We start from the raw sequence: 20,591 nt of genomic DNA, 5'->3' as shown, positions 1-20,591 counted from the left end.
CCACATGAAAAGTCACGGGAGAAACAACAGCACAGAGCAGCGGTTTACGCAGCGGATTATATTGCAGACAAATTCCTCCATCTGAACCTACGCAGAAGCCACCGGCATGGGGCTTATGTGGAAACCAGTGGCACGAACTTATAAGGGTGACATTGTCACTTTCGAGGCACTATTGTCTAGGGGACACATCAATGACTGGCATTTATGGCGGTATCTGTAGCTCACTGCTATGGGACATCTGTGACTGGCACTTATAGCAGTATCTGTAGCTCACCGCTATGGGACATCTGAGGCTGGCTCTTTTGGAGGTATCTGTAGCTGACCACTATGAGACATATGTGACTGGCAATTATGAGGGTATCTATGGCGGACCGCTATGGGAAATCTAGGACTGGCACTTATGGAGGTATCTATAGCTGACATTTAAGGGACATCTGTGACTGGTACTTCTGGAGGTATCTGTAGATGACCACTATTAGACATCTGTGACTGGCACTTATGGGGGTATCTATCCGCACGGTGGCTCAGTGGTTAGCACTGGTGCCTTGCAACGCTGGGGTCCTAGGTTTGAATCCGACCAAGGACAACATCTGCATAGGGTTTGTATGTTCTCCCCGTGTTTGCGTGGGTTTCCTCCGGGTTCTCCAGTTTCCTCCCACACTCCAAAGACAGACTAATAGGGACCTTAGATTGTGAGCCCCATTGGGGACAGCGTGATGCTAATGTCTGTAAAGTGCTGCGGAATATAGTAGAGCTATATAAGTGCATAAAATAAATATGGGGTATCTATGGCTGACCGCTATGAGACATCTGTGACTCGTGCTTATGGGGGTATCTGGCACTGACCGCTATGGGAAATCTATGACTGGCGCTTATGGAGGTATCTATATCTGACATTTAAGAACATCTGTGACTGGCACTTCTGGAGGTATCTATAGTTGAACACTGGGGCATTTGTGACTGGCACTTATGGCGGTATCTGTAGCTGACATTTAAGGAATATCTGAGACTGGAGTGTACGGATGTATCTGATCACTATGGGCCATCTGTGACTGGCACTTTTGGGGCAAGTGTGGTTGTCAGTCATGGGACATTAACATGTGAGATTTCTGACAGCCAGTATCATGGGGCATACATGGCTGGCACTGACGAGGGCACCTCTAGCTGAAAGTTATGGGATATCTGTAGTTGGCACTGAGACATTAATGGCTGGGGTTCAGGTAGTCGGAAGGCTGATCCTGACAATAGGTCATTAATTTAAACGTACTGGAAAATCCCTGTGTTTTTAAAGAATTTTTGCAGTTGGGGTATCTTTGGTTACCATATTGCAGGGCGCTGTACAGAGGGGTTTACATACATAATACAAAAACATGCACCTATGTAAGAACATAAGTATAACAGTCACTGATACAGATGGGGAGAGAACCGCCAGAGCTTACAATCTATAAGGGAACAGAGGGGATTATTGGGGCACCCGTGACAGTAAGGAAGTTACCCTGGGATCACCATTCACCTGATGTATGTGATGTCACCACTTCCACCAGGTTCATTCACATATAAGGGATCAAAACCGGTGTAAAGTAGAGCTGGTTTAGTTGCCCCTAGCAACCAATTAGATTCCACCTTTTACTTTTCAGAATTCCTTTAGAAAATGAAAGGAGCAACATGATTGGTCGATAGGGGCAACTAAGCCAGTTTTCCTTGACACCAGTTACCCCCCCCCCCCCCCCATAGGCTTTCTCCCATTACTTTGATGCCTCTCATGTCACCTACAGTACAGTCACGTGAACGCCATGAAGCACACGTTGCCGAGTGACACCCTGTGACATCCACGTGCTTTACCCCCTCTCACGACTACAGTTCCCAGCAGGCCTGGCGCAGAGCGGAAGTGACGCAGAGCCGTGACGTCACCACTCGCCGCTGTGCTGTTGTTGACGGGGGACATGCGGTGAGCAGGAAGGTGAGCGGTGTTTCTGCGCTCTGTGTGCACAGGGCTTGCGTTATCTATAGCGAGCGGTGTCTAAGCGCCGTGTACGTGTAATGTAACCGGACATCCCTGTTAACTCTTCATAGCCTGGAAATACTAGCATTACATGGACATTGGGGCGATTGCATCAGGGCATGGCCTGTCATAAGTCAGTGAAGTAGTAGTGGTGGCATGGTGGGAGTAGTAGTGTTTTGGCAGTCAGAGTACAGCGCCAGATCAGTGGCTGCAGAGTGTATGGAGTATCACGCATTACCAGTCCTCAGTATGAGATAGTGCGGTAATATTCCTAGGATCTGTGGGGGCCCAAGAGTGAAGGGGCCACAGCGTTGTGTCCATGCCAAAATAGTGGAGGGCCACAGTAATCAGCTGAGGACGAACCCCTCCGATCATAAAGAGAGACATGTCATCAGAAAGTGACCTGTTATTTAAAGGGGTTGTCCACTCCTTTTATATTGATGGACTGTCCTTCGGATTTGATTGGCGGGGGTCTGACAACCCTGTTCTGTAGTAGCTGAGATGCTGGAAATAGACAACTCCACCCATTATGTAGTGGACGGAGTTCTGCTCCTGCTGAAGTACTGCAGCAATCAGCTCCGTCCACTACACAATGGGTGGAGCTGTCTGGTTCGGGTGCTGCGGTCAAACAGCTGATTGGCGGGGGGCAGGTAGTCGGATGGCCTATCCTGACAACAGGTCATTCATTTAAACCTACTGGAAAATCCCTTTTAAATCATGTTTTTTTCAAAATAATTATTTTTAGTTGTTTTTAATATTCCATATCTCTATCAGTATTTTTTTTTTTTTAAGTCCTAAAATCCTGAAGTTTTCTCACTGGCTACTAAGCTTACACATCACATTTCAGCAGTCATCTCCTAATCACAGACATGATTACACCGACAGATAACACCTCTGTATCAATAACTCAGGATCACAAAAGATGAAGCCACAGCTTATCTACTCCCCTCCCTGTGCAAGGAACTCTGCACAGGTCACAGAGCATGCCCACTACACTCCCCCCATCTCCTGTCCATTGTGCCCTACGGTCCACGTGACCACTGTGAAGCCCGTCTTTGGATGTTGGTGGGAATCCCCTTTAACATAATACTGGTATTTGGGATAATTTTAGACAAAATTCTGCCGCGATATACAGAATAAGGCTACTTTCACACTAGCGTTCAGAGCGGATCCGTCTGCATTATATTGTCCAAAAATGTCTAAGTGTGAAATTAGCCTGAGCGGATCCGTCCAGACTTTACATTGAAAGTCAATGGGGGACGGATCCGTTTGAAGATTGAGCCATAGTGTGTCATCTTCAAACGGATCCGTCCCCATTGACTTACATTGTAAGTCTGGACGGATCCGCTTGCCTCCGCACGGCCAGACGGACACCCGAACGCTGCAAGCAGCGTTCAGCTGTCCGCCTGTCCGTGCGGAGGCGAGCGGAGCGGAGGCTGAACGCCGCCAGACTGATGCATTCTGAGCGGATCTGCGTCCACTCAGAATGCATTAGGGCTGGACGGAAGCGTTCGGGTCCGCTCGTGAGCCCCTTCAAACGGAGCTCACGAGCGGACACCCGAACGCTAGTGTGAAAGTAGCCTAATGCAAGGGAATTGGGGTTTAAAGGCTTTGCCCAGGATTTGATTTCTTCCTAAAACAGCCTGGTGTGGTATGGCAGCTCTGTCCCTTTCAATAGAACTGAGCTGCAATACCAGACACAACCTCCACCAGGTGTGGCGCTGTTTCTGGGGGAAAAAGCAGCCATGTTTCTCTACAGCTGGACATCCCCTTTAACGAGCACCATTCACACCTAGTGTGAAATATCTGCCATGGTATGTGTTGCAGTAGTTCAGGGATGCTCAACCTGCGGCCCTCCAGCTGCTGCAAAACTACAACTCCCAGCATGCCTGGACAGATTACAGCTATCAGCCTTCAGAAGGGCATGGTGGGAGTTGTAGGTTCTGCAGATCCATATCGAGTCCACGTACCACCACATACACCGTGTACATGAGGCCTGTTAAAGGGTCAGTCTCATTGCAGCCATAGACGGCGTATGACTGGCAGTCCCTCAGTCTTATGACTTTGGAGGGCACGCTCCTTTTATATGGTGGTAGAACTTTTTCCTGGCAATTTATTTTCTATTTGTGACCAATTTCTTCCTTTTTATTGCACTTCACAGGATGTCTGACGGGAAGAATGATCCCACCCCTGGCGTGCCCAGGACCCCGGTCGGAGGAGCAAGAAATCTGGTTGGGCGTAGACCTTCAGCACCTCTCACACCTGGTCGCCTTCCATCCATCCGCTCCCGGGACCTTACCCTTGGGGGCGTCAGAAAAGTGAGTTGTAGAGTAGGTTACATTTAGGCCGGTATGATCCGATTTCTGCAGTAAAAAATACCTCCCGTTCCCGTAAATGTTCAGAATGACTTCAGAAGTGGACAGGACTGTAACGATGGAGGATCCTCGGGGCCAGGAGGACTGTCCTGCGCACAGCTTCTCTGTGGGCGTCCATGTGACTGAAATTGCCTGCCCTCTCCAGGCAGTCGCATCAGGAGGGTCATGCTGGCTTTATTCGACATTGGTAAAGCGGCTGTGACGGTCATAGCAACCAATGACGCCGTGCGCATCCTGCTGCCGCCGCAATACAGTAATACACTGGTATAGATCATATGCGGCGGCAGCAGGGAGCGCACGGTGTCATAGCAACCAATGATGCCGTGCGCTCCTGCTCTCAGCAGGAATCCAGGGTGCGGTTCCCCGGACCGCTCACGGCTGTGAAAAACGGCCGTGTGCATTCGGCTTAACCCTCATTTCTAAACTATGTACTTTCACACTAGCGTTTTACCCTAATGCATTCTGAATGGAGAGTAATCCTTTCAGGATGCATCAGTTCAGTCCCTCTTACGTTTTTTGGATGGAGAAAATAGCGCCTGCCTGCCGGAATCCTCTGCTGAGAGTGTGAAAGTACCTAGCCACATTCTTATCAGGCCTCTTGCACACGACCGTATGGCGCTTTCAGTATTTTGCGGTCTGCAAAAAACGGATCCACAAAAAATGACGTCCGTGTGCATTCCGTTTTTTTTTAATGAACGTAACAGCTGGCCCCTGATAGAACAGTACAATCCTTGTCCATTATGCAGACAATAATAGGACATGTTCTATCTTTGAACGGAAAAACAGAAATGCGGAAGGCATACGGAGTACCTTCCGTTTTTATTTATTTTTTGTGAATCCATTGAAATGAATGGTTCCGTAAACGGAATTAAAAAAATGTAACGGAAACGGGAAAAAAACACGTTTGTGTGCAAGAGGCCTCAGTAAGATAAGAACTGAGCTATAATGAGTGTTTTGGAGGTCAGAGAGCAGAGATAAGGAGTCCGTCAGCTCCTGGTTTGCCGGAAAAGACAGAAAATCCACAGGGTACTTCGAGAGTATGTCAGCTCTGTACTGGAAAAAAAGGACGCCATGTTTTAAATAAAGACCAATTAAAAAATTATTTTAGCTCAAAATGAGTACAATGCAATCATAAAAAAAAATTTCCCCAAAGGTGTACATAGCCTTTAAAGGGAGTCTGTCACCAGCATTTCACTTTTTTAACCCTTCCCACAGCTCCCTAGCATGCTTACAGTTAATAAAAACGTTACCTCTGGCATCAATCCTGGGTTTATAGAACCATCAAATACGGTCTTTATAAGATATGCAAATGAGGGCTTGCAAGTGCCCAGGGGCAGCGTTACTCTCTTAGGTGCCTTGCTTGCTCCGCCTTTTCATTGCGTCCCCCTGCCCCTTCCTACCCTCCGCCCGCCCATCCTTTTCCTCTGACCGCCTTTCTACTAACTTGTTATTCTGCCGATATCCTGCGCACTCATTCCTTGGCCGGCGCATGCGCACTGCGATGCCCATTCCTTATACGGCATCACAGTAACTATTGCGCATGCGCCAATGGACCGCCTCCTTTGTTGAGTTTTCGCATCGTTAGCCGGCGCATGCGCAATAGTTACTGTGATGCCGTACAAGGAATGGGCATCGCAGTGCGCATGCGCCGGCCAATGGAATGAGTGCGCAGGCACGGGATATCGGCAGAATAACAAGTTAGTAGAAAGGCGGTCAGATGGAAAGGATGGGCGGGCGGAGGGTAGGAAGGGGCGGGGGGGCGCAATGAAAAGGCAGAGCAAGCAGGGCACCTAAGAGAGTAACGCCGCCCCTGGGCACTTGCAAGCCCTCATTTGCATATCTTGAAAAAGACCGTTTTTGAAGGTTCTATAAGTCCAAGATTAATGCCAGAGGTAACGTTTTTATTAACTGTAAGCATGCTAGGGAGCTGTGGGAAGGGTTAAAAAAGTGAAATGCTGGTGACAGACTCCCTTTAACTACTGTAGTGTCGGGAGACGGCTCTGTTGTCCCACCCACGTCAGCCCTGGAATAGTTATCATGGGAGCTGCACGGGGCCCAAGTATAGCTCCCAAGGCCATCCAGAAGTGATTCCTGTCAGGTTTGAGGGATACTCGCCTAGATTTAGTAAAGATCGTAGTCGGCTTAAGGTCTGAGCTAAACACAAACCGTTGAAGGGGTATTCCGGTTGTGATATGCTATCCCCCTATCCACAGGACAAGGGATAACTATTGACTCTGTGGGAGACCTATTGTCATATTGCTTCAAAACATGTGACGCGTTTTGGCTCTAGCACAAGCCTTTTTCAAACGTATAAAAAATGTGCCCATAGACAAGAAATGAAGCAACCAAAAAAAATAATAATAAGATACAGACATTTTGATTATTATTTTTTTTTTTTGTGTTTTACAGTGTTCAGGGGATAAATACTTTTATATTTTAACGGCTCTTGTATTATCGGACACGACAATACCTATGATGTTATTGTTTTCTTTATTTTTTGCTGTAAAATAGGAAAGGGGCAGATTTAAAGTTGAATTTCTTTCACTTTTAGAAACTTTTTTATTTAACTTTACTTAAGTCCCTTTAGGGGACATGAACATGCGATCATCACTTCCCTTTTACCATAGACTGTAATACTGATGTATTGAATCTGTGGCAAAAGCAGTGTCCCTACGAAGCTCTGCCTCTTCTGATTGGCTCCTGTGTATAAACACAAGCCCATCACAGGCTCCTCAGGATGTCAGTGCATAGAGAGGGCGGAATGATCGTAAAGTACAGATCGCTGAGCGACAGATGATTGTCTGTACAGAGTAAGGCCTCATGCACACAAGTGTGTACCGTCAGTGGCTGCACTAAGGACCGCAAATCGAGGTCTGCAATGCACAGGCACCGACTGCGTGCCCACCATCTGCGGACGCAAACCTGTTAACTTTAATGGGGTCCATGATCCCTATCCAACAGTCCCATGCACTACTCTTTTACGGTGCAGAAGCATGGACAGAAAACCCACGGGAGCACTCTGTAGTGCTTCTGTGGGCTTCCGATCTGTGCCTCCGTTCCGCATTGGATCTTTGATTGCGGACCCATTCAGTGATTGGGGCCGCATCCATAATATGGTACGGGCACTGACCTGCTACAGTCTTGTGCATGAGCCCTAAGGGGGAGCCAGCGGGTGGCTTTTATCATACCCCCAAGCAGTATGCATACATGTCACTATTATGTCATATTTTCTTGCCCATATTCATTGGGGGACACAGGAACCGTGGGTATAGCTATGTCCTCTAGGAGGCGTTGACACTAGTAAAAGCTGTTAGCTCCTCCCCTAGTAGCTATACCCCCTCCAGCCTGGAGAGAGAGCTTCAGTTTTTTTCTAGTGTAAATAGGAGGCAAGATTTATTTTATTATTTTTTTCCTTTCTTTTTCAGGTGGTGAACAGTGGTCGCCTTGCCTCCCTGTTCTCCCGGGGGAGCATGCCAGCGTTGGCCTGCCACGCTACCTCCTCCCCTACAAGAAGACAAGGTGAACCAGGGCAGCCTCGCTGCCCTGTATCCCGCCAGCGGAAGGGTCACCTATCGAAGTCCCTTATCCAGTGTCCTGCCACTACGGTGCTAGTAACTGAAGAGGTGACCCTGCTGGAGAAGAGGAAGGGTGAAGATGGCGGCAGGACAGAAAAGTGATGCCTGCTCCCGACCTTCTCCCCCTCCCCCCTAGAAGCGGCACTATTCGGTCTCCTGTGTGACTCGGCCGGCGGGGGGTGTTCTTTATTAGAGATCTCGGAGCCTTCCACCGCTCGGTGAACAGGCGGAGTGCATTCGGGTTGGGAGGGTGCGGGACCTGTCTCAGAGGCACTCCGGTCTCCTGCTTACAGGACGAGCGGCTCTCCAGGGCCAGCCAGCTAGCAGAGCGCCGTAGCATTCTATGAGACGGCGCTGCGGGGGTTACTGTATGGGCGGCACTGCGGGGGGGTTACTAAACCGCGCGCTGAGGCGGCAGAGGTGGAGCGGGATATCGCGGGACCTTCTCTTCCCGCCACAGCGCTCGGGAAGCTCTTCTGAGGGGACATCCTCCTACGGCGCTCGCTCCTGGCTCTGGTAAGATCTGTTGTCTGCTCTCTTCAGGTCACTGTACCCTCTCCAGCCTCGAGGTGTGTTTTTTCCTGGCCATCATGAGCCCATGGGTGCTCATACTAAGCTGCCCATAGCTGTCCATTGTGCCTGTTCCATGTGTCAGGCAAAATTCCCTTGCGGGCAACCATATTCGTTCGGTACTGCTTGTCAGGCACCCAGGCAGGGGCCTCCCCTTCAGCCCGTACTTCTGCCCTCCCCTCTGGCATCTGAGTTGCCGGATTGGGCCAGAACCCTTTCTCAGGCGGTAGAAAACCTCTCTAAAGTCTCCCAATCCACCCTATCTATCGTGGGTCGCTTGGTTGAGAATCCGCCACCAGCGCAGGCTGCACCTCCCTCGGATGCACCCTCCAGGGCTTCTTGCTCGGGTGACACCCCCCCCCCCAGGTCACTTCCCTCTGGTGAATCAGTCAGTGCACAGCAAACACAAAAGCGTCCCAGAGTAGAACACGTTTCCTCCTCAGACGCATCTCCCTCTTCACCCCGTGTAAGATCTCACTTGGGTTTTTCTTCTCCTGGGGACGCTCTTCAGCGCTTGCAGTCACCTTACACCGCAAGCTCTGGCTAAAGGTGTGGGCAGCGGACGCGACTTCCAAGCGTTCTCTAACCGGACTTCCCTTCGCCGAGGCCCGTCTCTTTGGTACCCGGCTGGACGAAATGATTTCCGAGGCCACGGGAGGTAAGAGCACCCATCTCCCACAACCTAGATTGAAGCGTGCCTCTCACGCTAGGTCAGGTTCCTCACGTGGTAGGCCCTTTCATCGATTCACTAGTTCCCGCCCCGTGGCAAGCTCTCCTGCAGGGGGGGACGGGTTTACTTCCCAGGAGCGGTGCAAAAAGCCGTCCTTTCGGGCGCAGCCATCCTGGCGTCCCAGGACTCTGGCCCCTCTTCTCGCCCTGCTCCGTTCCAGAGGCATCTTCCTTATGCCTTATCTGGGCGACATCCTATCTGGGCGACATCCTCATCAACGCTCCCTCTTTCGCTCAGGTGTCGAACAGCATAAAGATCACCCTGGAAGCTCTTGCACGTTTCGGGTGGCTGGTCAATCTTCAGAAATCATCTCTGACTCCCTCCAGACAACTGGTGTTTCTGGGGTATGCTTCTGGACACGGAAGCGGCACAAGTTTGCCTTCCTCCGGACAAGGCCTTACACCGCTTGGCTGAGAGTTCTTTTCGACTGCAGGCTCCCGTCCATTCACCTCTGCATGAAGATGTTAGGGAAGATGGTTGCCTGTTTCGAGTAGATTCCCTTTGCCCAGTTCCACTTTCGCATGTTCCAGAGAGTGATCCTGTCCTCCTGGGACAAATCGTCAGAGAGTCTGGACTATCCCATCTGCCTCTCTCCTCAGGTGAGGTCGTCCCTCTGTTGGTGGCTTTCGGTTCCAGTTCTGGGAAGGTCCTTCCTTCCAATATTCTGGACAGTTGTTACCATCGACACCAGTCTGCAAGGTTGGGGAGGAGTTTTACCTCCCAGGACAGTCCAGGGCACATGGTGTCGGTCAGAGTCCAAGCTTCCGATCAATATCCTTGAGCTCAGGGCGATTCTTCTATCCCTCCGGCACTGGACCTATATCCTGAGTGTTCGCCCGGTCAGAGTCCAGTCGGACAACGCCACGGCGGTGGCATACATCAACCACCAGGGGGGAACACGCAGCTTCACGGTGATGCAGGAATCTGCCAAGATCTTGCGGTGGGCGGAGGACCACGTACCGGCAATTTCAGCAATCTACATCCCGGGTGTAAAGAACTGGACTGTGGACTTCCTCAGCAAGAGGACAATAGATCCGGGCGAGTGGTCACTGCACCCGGAGGTGTTCGAGGCGATCTGTCTACGTTAGGGTCGCCCGGACGTCGACTTGATGGCCTCAAGACTCAATCGAAAGCTTCCCACCTCCCTCTCTCGAGCAAGAGATCCGGAAGCTTGCGATGTGGACGCCCTAATCTCCCCTTGGCAGGGATTCTCCCTCCTTTACGTGTTTCCCCCCTTCCCCCTCTTACCCAGGGTTCTATAGAAGATCAGGATGGAGGGCATTCCGACAATCCTCGTTGCCCCGGATTGTCCCAGTCGCGCGTGGTACACCGACCTTGTTCTCCTTCTAGGAGACGTCCCTTGGTCACTGCCACTCAGAGATGACCTTCTTTCACAGGGTCTGGTCTTCTATCAGCATTTAAGGTTTCTTCGTTTGACGGCGTGGCTATTGAAACCGCCATTTTGACCCGAAGAGGGTTTTCGGCGGATGTCATCTGCACTATGATTCAGGCCAGGAAGCCTGCATCGTCCAGGATCTATTACAGGACCTGGAGGTCCTTCCTGGGTTTCTGTGAAAGCCGGAACATTCCCACACTTTGTTTTTCTCTCCCCACGGTTCTGTCCTTTTTCAGGGTTGAACCTTGGTCTAGCCCTTAGTTCTTTGAAGGGTCAGGTATCGGCGCTTTCTATCCTTTTCCAGTGCCTTCTGGCCCCCCTGGGGCCTGTAAAAACCTTCCTTCAGGGAGTGGCACATACGGTTCCTCCGTACCATCCTCCTTTACTGCCTTGGGATCTGAATTTAGTCCCCTCAGCGCTCCAGGCTTCCCCCCTTTGAGCCTTTGCGGGAGATTTCACTCCGACTCCTGTCCTGGAAGGTGGTCTTTCTTGTAGCTATCACATCCATCAGACGGGTGTCCGAGTTGGCGGCGCTCTGTTGCAGAGAACCCTTCCTGGTTCTTCATAAGGATAAAGCGGTACTCCGACCCATTCCTTCTTCTCCCAAAGTGGTCACTAGACTTCCATATCAATGAGGAAATTGTCCTTCCCTCACTGTGTCCCTCTCCTGCACACCCTAAGGAAAAGGAGTTACACCATTTGGATGTTGTCAGAGCTCTGAAGATCTTTTTAGCAGCCTCCGGTCCCTTCCGGCATACGGATCCCCTTTTTGTCATTCCGGAGGGTCCTCACAAGGGATTGGCGTCCTCAAAGGTGGCAATCGCACGTTGGATACGGTCTGCAATTGCGGAGGCATACTGCGCCCGGGGCAGGGTTCCACCCTTAGGTGTCACAGCTCATTCCACCAGAGCGGTGGGCGCATCTTGGGCTCAGAGGAATCATGCTTTGGCCGTACAGTTGTGTAAGGCGGCTACTTGGTCCTCCTTACACACATTCACAAAATTTTACCAGGTGCATAGTTATGCATCGGCGGACGCTGCTTGGGCCGCATGGTCTTGCAGGCGGCAGTTTCTTAGATGCCTGCAGGGACACTTGCTTCCATGGGTCTGTGGTTTTTTCCCTCCCTGTGGACTGCTTTCGAACGTCCCTCGGTTCCTATGCCCCCCAATGAAGATGGGCGAGAAAATTAGATTTTTTATTAAAACTTACCAGTAAAATCTCTTTCTTGCTCCTCATTGGGGGACACAGCACCCACCCAGTATTGTAGTTCAACCACAGTTGTGGCAGTTGCTGGTTTGAACACCATTTGGTTTTTGGCGTGGTGGTGTTCAATGTTTTTTCTTTGGTTGGCTTGCTTCTCCTACTGCTTGTACACAAACTGAAGCTCTCTCTCCAGGCTGGAGGGAGTATAGCTGCCAGGGGAGGTGCTAACAGCTTTTACTAGTGTCAGCGCCTCCTAGAGGACATAGCTATACCCTACGGTTCCTGTGTCCCCCAATGAAGATCGTAGTAGGACAAGGGTTTGGTTTGCAGTAGATGTTACATTAAGATATATGGTTTCTAGGTCACTTCATTGACATATATAATATTCTTTCCTTTTTTTTTCTACAGAAAACCTTTGCTCCAAATATAATTGGGAGGAAGATAAAAGAAGAGTAAGGATCTGCATGTACCCTATATCCCCCTCATCCCCCCTTCTACTCATTTACTGGTCCTTTGCTTGCAGGGAATTTGTCAGCGGGGATTTCACTAATAAACTTTGTTTGAAATGCAAATGAGTCTCCAAAGTGCCCAGCGGGCCGAGTCTGCTTTCATGCAGAGCCCACAACTGCCTGTTCTGGACGCCCCCTCTGCCGCGACAGCACATTCCGGCCCTAACTTTGTCCGCCTGTTTGCTACCGCATCGCAGCATGCTGGCACAGACTGAACACGTCACTGGGCACTGTGCATGCCCAGTTGAGAAATAGAGTCTGATGCCCGCAGCGAAGGCAGTCTTTGGCACTGCACATGCCCGAGATTTGGATGCGATGCAGCAGCAAACAGGCGGGCCGAGTTAGGGATGGAATGTGACATCACGGCGTACATAATGGAGCAGGGGGCGTCTTTCATAGGTCTAGAAGACTTGGGCTCTGCATAAAGGCGGGCACTAGCAAGAAACAGGCCTGGGCTCCGTCAGCCGAGATTCACACCCCGCTGGGCACCTTGCAGGCTCATTTGCATTTCAAAGTTCTTTTTCCGAAGAACAAAGGTACAATGTGCTACAATGAAATTTCCTTAGGGCTCATGCACACGAGCATGTGCACCCTGTGCCCGTATTGCGGAGCGCAAACCCATTGACTTGACTTTCTAAACACTTACTATAGCTCAGTTCTTATCAAACTGATAAGAATATGGCTTAAATGCTGATCGGGTATGTGAGCGGATGTGCGGCGCAGAGCTCCTGGCTGAGTCTCCTGCAAATCTCCTGATTACCCGCTGCTGTGGCGGGCAACTTAATATATAATCAAGTGGAAGTGTCCCCCTGCAAATCGCCATCTTTTTGCGGCAATATGACGCGCCAGAGGACCACTAAGAAGGAGGGGAAAGAGTGTGGTCTTGCCACACCGGTGAAGCAAAATGGCGCCGTGCACGCTGCAAAACTCCCTGATGTAGCGGCACGCCTGGAGAAATATGCCTGCTCATCAGTGACCGCTCTGGATTCAGAGGTTGTCAAAGCGGTGGAACCTCTGGATGCTGCTGGAAGTGACGGCCCTGGTCTAGTGCCAGAAGCAGCACAAGAATATGGCTTAAATAAGTGTTTATGAGGTCAGGAGATCAGAAATAAGAGCTACACATGAGCCGTCAGATGATGGGATTCAAAAGAAAAGTGACAGCTTGAAAACAGACTGATTTTTAACCTCTGTATCTCAGAAACTGCTGAACATTTTTAAAAATAAAAATGTAAATAATTATTTTTGGCCCAAAATGAGTAAAATCTAATTATAAAAAAAGACAATGCCCCCGAAGTTGTACATAGCCTTTAATGATACCAATTGGGATATTACTCAGCTTTCCAGGGAACCTAAGAGGCAACCCCCACTAGGGTTGGGCGATATACCGGTATCACGATATACCGCGGTATTAAAAAAACGGCGATATGGCGATATCGCCGTTTCCTAAATACCGCGGTATTTTCTGACATCATCAAAGCGGTCAGCGCACATTGTGCGCTGACCTCTTCTAAACGTGCGTCCGCCCGCCCCTGCACCTTGCATAGCGCTGGGTAATTACTTCCTCTCGCTCCTGGCCTGCCTCCTTCTTGCTCCGCCTCCCTTAGTCAAGTCTCCACCCACCATCTGACGTCGTCATCCACCAGTGCCGGCTCTGTGTGTGGCGAACTGGCGATCCCCTGTGTGAGTACTGGTGTCTCTGGAGAGACTTTTTCTGCGGCTGTCTCACTAGTGTGTGCTCTGTCTGATGACGAAATTATAAACCTACTACTTCCTGCAGCGGCCGCCCTGACTCTCCCTCCTCCTCGCTCCCATAAGACCTTATTATAACGCTCCTTGTGGCCCCCCATACAGTGTAACGCCTCCTTGTGGCCCCCCATACAGTGTAACGCCTCCTTGTGGCCCCCCATACAGTGTAACGCCTCCTTGTGGCCCCCCATACAGTGTAACGCCTCCTTGTGGCCCCCCATACAGTGTAACGCCTCCTTGTGGCCCCCCATACAGTGTAACGCCTCCTTGTGGCCCCCCATACAGTGTAACGCCTCCTTGTGGCCCCCCATACAGTGTAACGCCTCCTTGTGGCCCCCCATACAGTGTAACGCCTCCTTGTGGCCCCCCATACAGTGTAACGCCTCCTTGTGGCCCCCCATACAGTGTAACGCCTCCTTGTGGCCCCCCATACAGTGTAACGCCTCCTTGTGGCCCCCCATACAGTGTAACGCCTCCTTGTGGCCCCCCATACAGTGTAACGCCTCCTTGTGGCCCCCCATACAGTGTAACGCCTCCTTGTGGCCCCCCATACAGTGTAACGCCTCCTTGTGGCCCCCCATACAGTGTAACGCCTCCTTGTGGCCCCCCATACAGTGTAACGCCTCCTTGTGGCCCCCCATACAGTGTAACGCCTCCTTGTGGCCCCCCATACAGTGTAACGCCTCCTTGTGGCCCCCCATACAGTGTAACGCCTCCTTGTGGCCCCCCATACAGTGTAACGCCTCCTTGTGGCCCCCCATACAGTGTAACGCCTCCTTGTGGCCCCCCATACAGTGTAACGCCTCCTTGTGGCCCCCCATACAGTGTAACGACATCTCCCTGTGGCTGCCCCCATACAGTGTAACGACGTCTCCCTGTGGCTGCCCCCATACAGTGTAACGACGTCTCCCTGTGGCTGCCCCCATACAGTGTAACAACGTCTCCCTGTGGCTGCCCCCATACAGTGTAACGTCTCCCTGTGGCTGCCCCCATACAGTATAACGTCTCCCTGTGGCTGCCCCATACAGTGTAACGTCTCCCTGTGGCTGCCCCCATACAGTGTAACGTCTCCCTGTGGCTGCCCCCATACAGTGTAACGTCTCCTTGTGGCTGCCCCCATACAGTGTAACGTCTCCTTGTGGCTGCCCCCATACAGTGTAACGTCTCCTTGTGGCTGCCCCCATACAGTGTAACGTCTCCCTGTGGCTGTCCCCATACAGTATAACGCCTTGTGTTTTTTTTTCTTTTAAATGGGCATTTATCGCGATATATATCGTTATCGCGATAACTTTTTTAATATCGTTATCGTCTGAATATTTTTGATATCGTCCAACCCTAACCCCCACTTTAGTAACACATGTGGTCAGATACGACATTCAGGACACTGGGACTTCTGTAGTATCCTGTAGTCATTTTTATGGTCACCCAGCACCAATCCGGAACACAAATACCACTGTAACTATTGGTTTATTTTCCTCTAAGACCGAAAGAGGAGGTATCTGTGAAAGTCGAGCGCGCAGAACGCAACAGAGACCGACGTGATGGATCGGGCAGAGGACGCGGGAGACCACAAGTCATCCAGAGTCACTCCATCTTTGAGCAGGGACCCGCAGAGCAACTCAAGAAGAAAAGTAATATGTCTTGAGACGTAGTTGCTTGCCTCAGTGGCCGTACTATGTGTGTGGCTTGAGCGCTCTTTGTCCTGTCAGTTTTCTGATGTTGCCCTTGCTTTGCCGGTAGCTGCATGGGACGGACCCTCAGATTCAGGGCGACCTTGGACCCTCTCACATCATTAACATAAAACGAGAGAAAAGGGAAACGGAAGAGGAGACCAAACAGATCATTAGAATGTTGGAGAATGACAAGGTATTAGGAGGGTCCTTCTGTTCATCAGTGGTGGCTTAGTGTTTCCTGGCGCATCTATCATCCATTCTCTGTAGTTTTTAGATGACCCCGGACTGAGGAATGATGCCCAGAATCGGCCCTGTACAGCTTCCTCTTGCACATTCAGGTTGGCTCTTTCGCGACGAAGAGGAGGAAGAGGACACAAAGCCCATAAAGGGTTTAACTAAAGAAGAAAAGATGGAAGTGGATCCTTTGTCTGTCAAAGGTATGTAAATTAGATGAAAATTGTCTATTGACATTTTGTTTTATTCAATTGTCCCTTGCCGCCATTGCTTCGGACCTAATTGCTTATGATAATGTCTGTATCTCTGGTGGTCTTGGTAAGTGAAATGGTTTATATAATATATATATATATATTTATATATATATATTTTTATACCTAATGGTTTAGGACAGTGAAGGGGTTAGTGTCTCTATTCTGTATGTTCGGGTCAGCATCAATGGTGATGTTGGACCGTGAAAGGATCAAGGTCAATGTTCCTGGTGGTCCAGGACGGGAAGTGGATGATTTCAGTATCACTGGTTGTCTAGGGCAGTAGAGAGGTTAATGTAAGAATTCCTGGTTGTTCAGGACAGGGAAGTCAGGTGCTTAATTGTAAGATACCTGGTGGAGGTTCAGTTTGATGGTGAATGCTGCTTACCTGGGATCCAGTGGTTACTCGCCTCTCCAGGCTGAAGTGTTGTCCTGGCTTTAAAGGGGTTCTCCTGGAAAAGATAATGAGGATCTATCTGATGCTAATAACCTACCTTGACCTCCCTGTATTCATCAAGTGAGCGCAGAGAGGTAGGTGGTCTATGCTCTATGATCATGCAGAGCGATTCAGGGTTCTTCCCAATCGTTATGGGGATAATTTAGGAAGTCTGTCCTGGAACAGAATTTTCTCAAGCAATGGTAGTTTCTGAGGGAACAGTGATCATAGGATGTGTTTTGCACTTTATAGTGAAGGAAGAACCTATGGAGGATGATGAGGGTATAACATTGAAGATGGGTGTTCCACCAAGCAAAGCTCCATTAGTGAGGAAGCCTCCAGAGAAACGGGACGTGTCTCTTCCAGAGTTACTGGAATCTCTGCATGTCTCTGGAGAAGATGCACTGTTTTTATGCAGCTCCCGGACACTCTTCCCGGACAGCCGCCCACCCAGGACTCTCGGCCTGTCAGGAGTGAAGTGCAGAGCGAGGACGGCCACGTGTTGCTAGTGAAGGACAAAACCCAGGTGCGTGGAGGGGCTCTTTACACATAGGACCAGTTTCACCTCCCGTAACTGTGCCCACGCAGAATAGACAATAAGGCACATTTCAGTAGGGGGGGGGTGGACAAAGATTGGATAAAACCCAACACATCTGACCCTTGAGACATTTGGAGGGGGGATAGTTGGGCTCATACCCATACACAATGGCTTGATGGATGGATGTCTGTGTATATACACCTACATTGTGTCCCCTTCATTCGCATGATCCTAAATCCATAAATTGATGGTTTATCCTACCATCACGTATAAGATAGGAACACCCCTTTAAGGTCTACAGCTCCTCCAGAGACTCACAACCCCTGTGAGTCGTTTCCATCACGTATGAAATATTGGATCCCTGTTGCTTTCTACTTGGCTTTCCTTTAATAACAGGAGGCAAGTGCGGCCGAGGAGAGCTGCTCCCTGAAGGACCTGTCTGAGGGTCAGATCGGGAAACTTGTCGTGCGGAAATCCGGCAAGGTGCAGCTCGTCCTGGGGAAGGTCAAGCTCGACGTCACCATGGGAACATCTTGCTCCTTCTTACAGGTAATGGCAGAGCGTTTTCTAGGCTTATGTGTATTATTAGAAAAAATTAAATAAAATCCTTCAAAGTCTCCAAAAGCTACAGAAATGACCGTGACCGGCGATTCACGTGTCGGCAGAGCCATCTCTGTGTGCACCACTGCGTCATGGTTTTTACATAAATAAAGGGTTCATCAGGGTAGAATGAAAAGTCCTACAAGTCTCTAATAGACTTTATCACTCGGTTCTTCAACTTTTTCTAGAAACGTGCTTGTTGTCAGTGAATGAGAACACTTTTGGTTACATTCAGAGGCAGTGCATCGCTAGTCCTGCTCTCAGCTGAGAAGGGGGATACCATTGTATCAGCGTGGACCACGCTCACACATCAGCAGTGGCTGCCCACATCTATCTGGTGGTTTGCTCCAATGTATCAGTCTGGAGTCCAGGCGGTTCAGCTCCCAGACCATTGTCTACATTGGACAAAGCAGGACTAGCTCTGTACAGATTTAGGATGCATTCACATGACCGTATGTATTTTGCAGATCCGCAAAAAATACAGATGTTATCCGTATAATGTCCTCGTTGCATCCGTTTTTTTCTTCTTCTATCCATTGTAACAATGCCTTTTCTTGTCTGCAAAACGGAATGGCCACACGGATGCGGACAGTACACGGGAGGTTGTCTGCATTTTGTGCAGGAGCCATCGGATTCGGATTAAAGATAAAAAATGCGGTCGTGTGAATGGGGCCTTACTACTTCTGACTGTAACCCAAAGGGAGCTTATTCACTGACAGCAAGCATATACAGTAAATAGAAAATAGCGACGAAAAGAAAAACTGCATATATTAGAAAGTTGTGGAACTTATTATACAGTAATTAAAGGGAACAGCCGATTTTACGTTACTAAGCCGCCTCCACCGGTGATATGTAATGATAGTAGCAGGGCTGATAAAACAGGAGTTTTAATCCCTCTATGTGCTATATGTAAACTGCCTTTCAGAAGTTAGAGGATAGTCAACAATTTATAAGTGATGGCCTAAAAAAAAAAAAAATAAAGATCATAGGTACCGCCGCGTCCCAAAATGCCCAAACTATTCAAATATAAACACATTTATCCTATACAGAGAATGCTGTAATGGAAAAAAATCTAATTCTATTTGCAGATTTTTTGTCGCTTTGTCGACCCCAATAAATGTAATGAAAAGTGATCAAAAAGTGACACACACTCCAAAATAGCAGTGCAAAACCCCCCCAGTTTTCTTGGAAGGGGTTATCTTACTTTAGCTAGTAGCATATAATATGTAGAGGAAGTTAATGCAAGCCACCTACTAATGTATTGTTGATTTATTTTTCCATCAAATTATACATGACTCGTTCCCATGGTTACGACCACCCGGCAATCCATCAGTGGTGGTCGTGATTGCACATTATAGGAAACAGCACCAGTCTATGTCCGCTCCCACGGTCCCTGCCACCAGAGAGGCCGGCGCTTTTTCCTATAGTGTGATGGATTGCAGGGTGGTCGTAAGTTACCATGGAAACAAGCTGTGTATAATGTGACGGAAAAATGAATCAACCCAGCAAAGGAAGCAATATGGGCAATCACAATACATTAGTAATTGCCTTGTCTTAACTTCCTCTACATGATAAATGCCACTTGCTGAAGTGAGACGACCCCTTTAAAACCCGAGGAAATCTATATAAATGTGGTATTGCGGTATTCGTACTGACCCAGAGATTGAAGGTCAGCTTTACCACATAGGGAACGTTGTAAAAACGAAACCCCTTAAAACTATGGGAGAATTTTATTTTTTCACCCTATTTGGAATTTTATTCCATCTTCCCCCAAAACATCGTATGCAATATAACATGATGCCTTTAGAAAGTACAACTTCTCCTGCCAAAGAGAAGCCCTCGTATGACTATGTGAATGGAAAAATAAAAAAGTTATGGCTCCAGAAAGGCGGGGAGTGAAAACGAAAATAAACCAAGAGTTGCTTGAGGCCGGGGATTTTCTCTGCTTGTCGATGTGACCGCAGCCTCCTGTGTTGACTCTCTTGCAGGAGCTGGTCGCAGTGAGTGTCGGGGAGGCTCGGAGAGGAGAGTTAATGGTGCTGGGACACGTGCAGCATAAGGTTGTCTGCTCACCAGACTTTGATTCCCTTCTGGAGGGACGACACCGCTGAGATTCCGGCCGTTTTCAGGACACACCACAAACTGTGCCGTGCCAAGACCCGCGAGACACCTTGGATTCAGGATCACTAGAGTTTGGTGGCACTAGTTTAGTCTTTGTCTTCTTCGTCTATCTCTGAGCACTAGAGGGGTCTGTAAATATCATGAAGAAGGGTGCAGAGCTCCCCATACAGTGGGAGAACCTCCTGGATGACTAATTTATTAAACTGGACACATTATAGTGAGACCTTTTCTTTTTGTATATTCTTCTTGGTACAAGAGGATAGCGCCAGTCCTCGCCGGGTTATGGCACCATGTGGTTGAGGTCTGCAGGGCTTCTTGGATATACAGGCTGCACAGAGAAGGGATAAGTCAGGGGAAATATAGTGTGACATGGGGGCCACAGGAGGGCTCGCGTCGGCCAGAATGTACAAAGCGGTTCCATGTTCCTGCTCACGGAGAGACCACCAGGTTTTCGGCATTGGACAACCCTTTTAACAAAACTCCAGTCACGTTACTACTGAGTGATCCTAGGGAGGCTGGTCACCATCGCGACCTGCCACTGGCTGACCTGTTACATGTGCGCTCATGTTGGTCCCATGTTCATAGGTGCCCGCATTGCTGAGAGAAATTATGTTTGATGATATGCAAATGAG

At 49.4% G+C, this 20,591-nt stretch overlaps 1 protein-coding gene across 1 annotated transcript; it reads left to right on the top strand.

The window, feature by feature from the left end:
- Positions 1 to 1,872: 1,872 nt before the first annotated feature.
- Positions 1,873 to 20,182, top strand: POLR3D (RNA polymerase III subunit D). Its single transcript, XM_044279024.1, is given in 12 exon segments — positions 1,873 to 1,960; positions 4,164 to 4,320; positions 12,260 to 12,303; positions 15,589 to 15,737; positions 15,847 to 15,872; positions 15,874 to 15,972; positions 16,047 to 16,088; positions 16,090 to 16,216; positions 16,953 to 17,096; positions 17,099 to 17,226; positions 17,635 to 17,787; positions 19,827 to 20,182. Coding segments are annotated over 11 exon segments (1,191 nt in total). The 5' UTR covers positions 1,873 to 1,960; position 4,164; the 3' UTR covers positions 19,950 to 20,182.
- The last annotated feature ends 409 nt before the right edge of the window (positions 20,183 to 20,591 follow it).

Source organism: Bufo gargarizans, chromosome 2 (assembly GCF_014858855.1).
Source record: "Bufo gargarizans isolate SCDJY-AF-19 chromosome 2, ASM1485885v1, whole genome shotgun sequence".
Taxonomy (NCBI): domain Eukaryota; kingdom Metazoa; phylum Chordata; class Amphibia; order Anura; family Bufonidae; genus Bufo; species Bufo gargarizans.
The sequence above is the reverse complement of the archived record's forward strand: the minus strand, read 5'-3'. Positions and strand labels throughout refer to the sequence as shown.